Source organism: Oratosquilla oratoria, chromosome 18, assembly GCF_046742065.1.
Source record: "Oratosquilla oratoria isolate Oo_2021 chromosome 18, ASM4674206v1, whole genome shotgun sequence".
NCBI classification, from domain to species: domain Eukaryota; kingdom Metazoa; phylum Arthropoda; class Malacostraca; order Stomatopoda; family Squillidae; genus Oratosquilla; species Oratosquilla oratoria.
In genome coordinates this window covers 21,688,009-21,689,035 of record NC_134794.1, presented here as the reverse complement: position 1 = coordinate 21,689,035, position 1,027 = coordinate 21,688,009, and the positions used below count along the sequence as shown (strand labels likewise).

Sequence of the window (1,027 nt, the reverse complement as noted above, 5' to 3'; positions counted from 1 at the left end):
GAGAGAGAGAGAGAGAGAGAGAGAGAGAGAGTGAGAGAGAGAGACGGGGTGGGGAGTCATGGCCCCCGTGGAACCCCTGGCCCTTGTGTTCTAAAAAATTGACAAAACTTAACAGTCTCATTGCTGAGCACAGCAAATCTTTACTCTTTCTCAATTACATAGATTTTTTCTGCACGAACTTTCTTTCGCAGTATCCCATTCACACCAAGTGATTCCTCTAAGTTGAACAAAATAGTTTGTCATTATCCAATACAAAATTATTCAATATATAAGATATAACACAGTAGGTGAGACTTGATTATGAAAAAACACGTCTTCTCAAAGGCCGCTGATAATCTGGTGCTCCATCTGTGTCCATACCTGAAACCCCGTCCAAAAACATGAGCCTCACAAGGTGTCTGCTGACACAAGCGAGAATATTGTTCAGTGAAGGACTGACTCACCGCCCATGTCTGCAGAGAACAAATAAATACGAATGTTTTGCTGTTTTTTTCTTCTGCGGGCAAAGGCGGAGGGTCCAACCCTGAACAAAATATTCGCACGTGTGTCTGCAGACACTGTATGGCTCGTTTCACACGTATCGACTTTTCGCCGTGCACCATCCACGACACGACGTCTTGCTCTCAAATAACCATGGGTGTCTATGGATGCTTTCACATGTCACGACCACGACTACGTGTGAAGGCGTCCATCGACACCCATGATTATTATTTTGAGAGCACGACGTCGTGTTGTGGACGGCAGACAGCGAAAAGTCGATACGTGTGAAACGAGCCTATAATGTTCTGGTTGGAGTTCTACAGCCCATCCCTTGGGCGTGTCGCCCAGTGTACTCACCCATCACTCCCGTCGGGTCGTGTGGGGAAGCCGGTGCCCAGAGACCCGAGTTCCTGAGGATTCTGTTGATGGAGGAGACGGACGGGAGGGAGGCGGGGTCGCACACCTTCTGCGCCGCCAGGTGGTCGCGGATCTCCCACGCGAACATCCCGGGGTTGTCCTGCTTCAGGCGGAGGATCTTCTTGACCAC

At 49.4% G+C, this 1,027-nt stretch overlaps 1 protein-coding gene across 1 annotated transcript in view; it reads right to left on the bottom strand.

Annotated features, from left to right (window-relative positions):
* Nucleotides 1–298: 298 nt before the first annotated feature.
* Nucleotides 299–1,027, bottom strand: part of LOC143034763 (paired box pox-neuro protein-like) — a 14,914-nt gene continuing 14,185 nt past the window's right edge. The window contains exons 3-4 of the mRNA XM_076201111.1: nt 838–1,027; nt 299–360 (exon numbers count right to left, since the gene is read on the bottom strand). The exon at nt 838–1,027 is cut by the window's right edge and continues 18 nt beyond it. Coding sequence (XP_076057226.1) covers nt 299–360; nt 838–1,027 — 252 coding nt within the window. The remainder of the gene's footprint in view (nt 361–837) is intronic.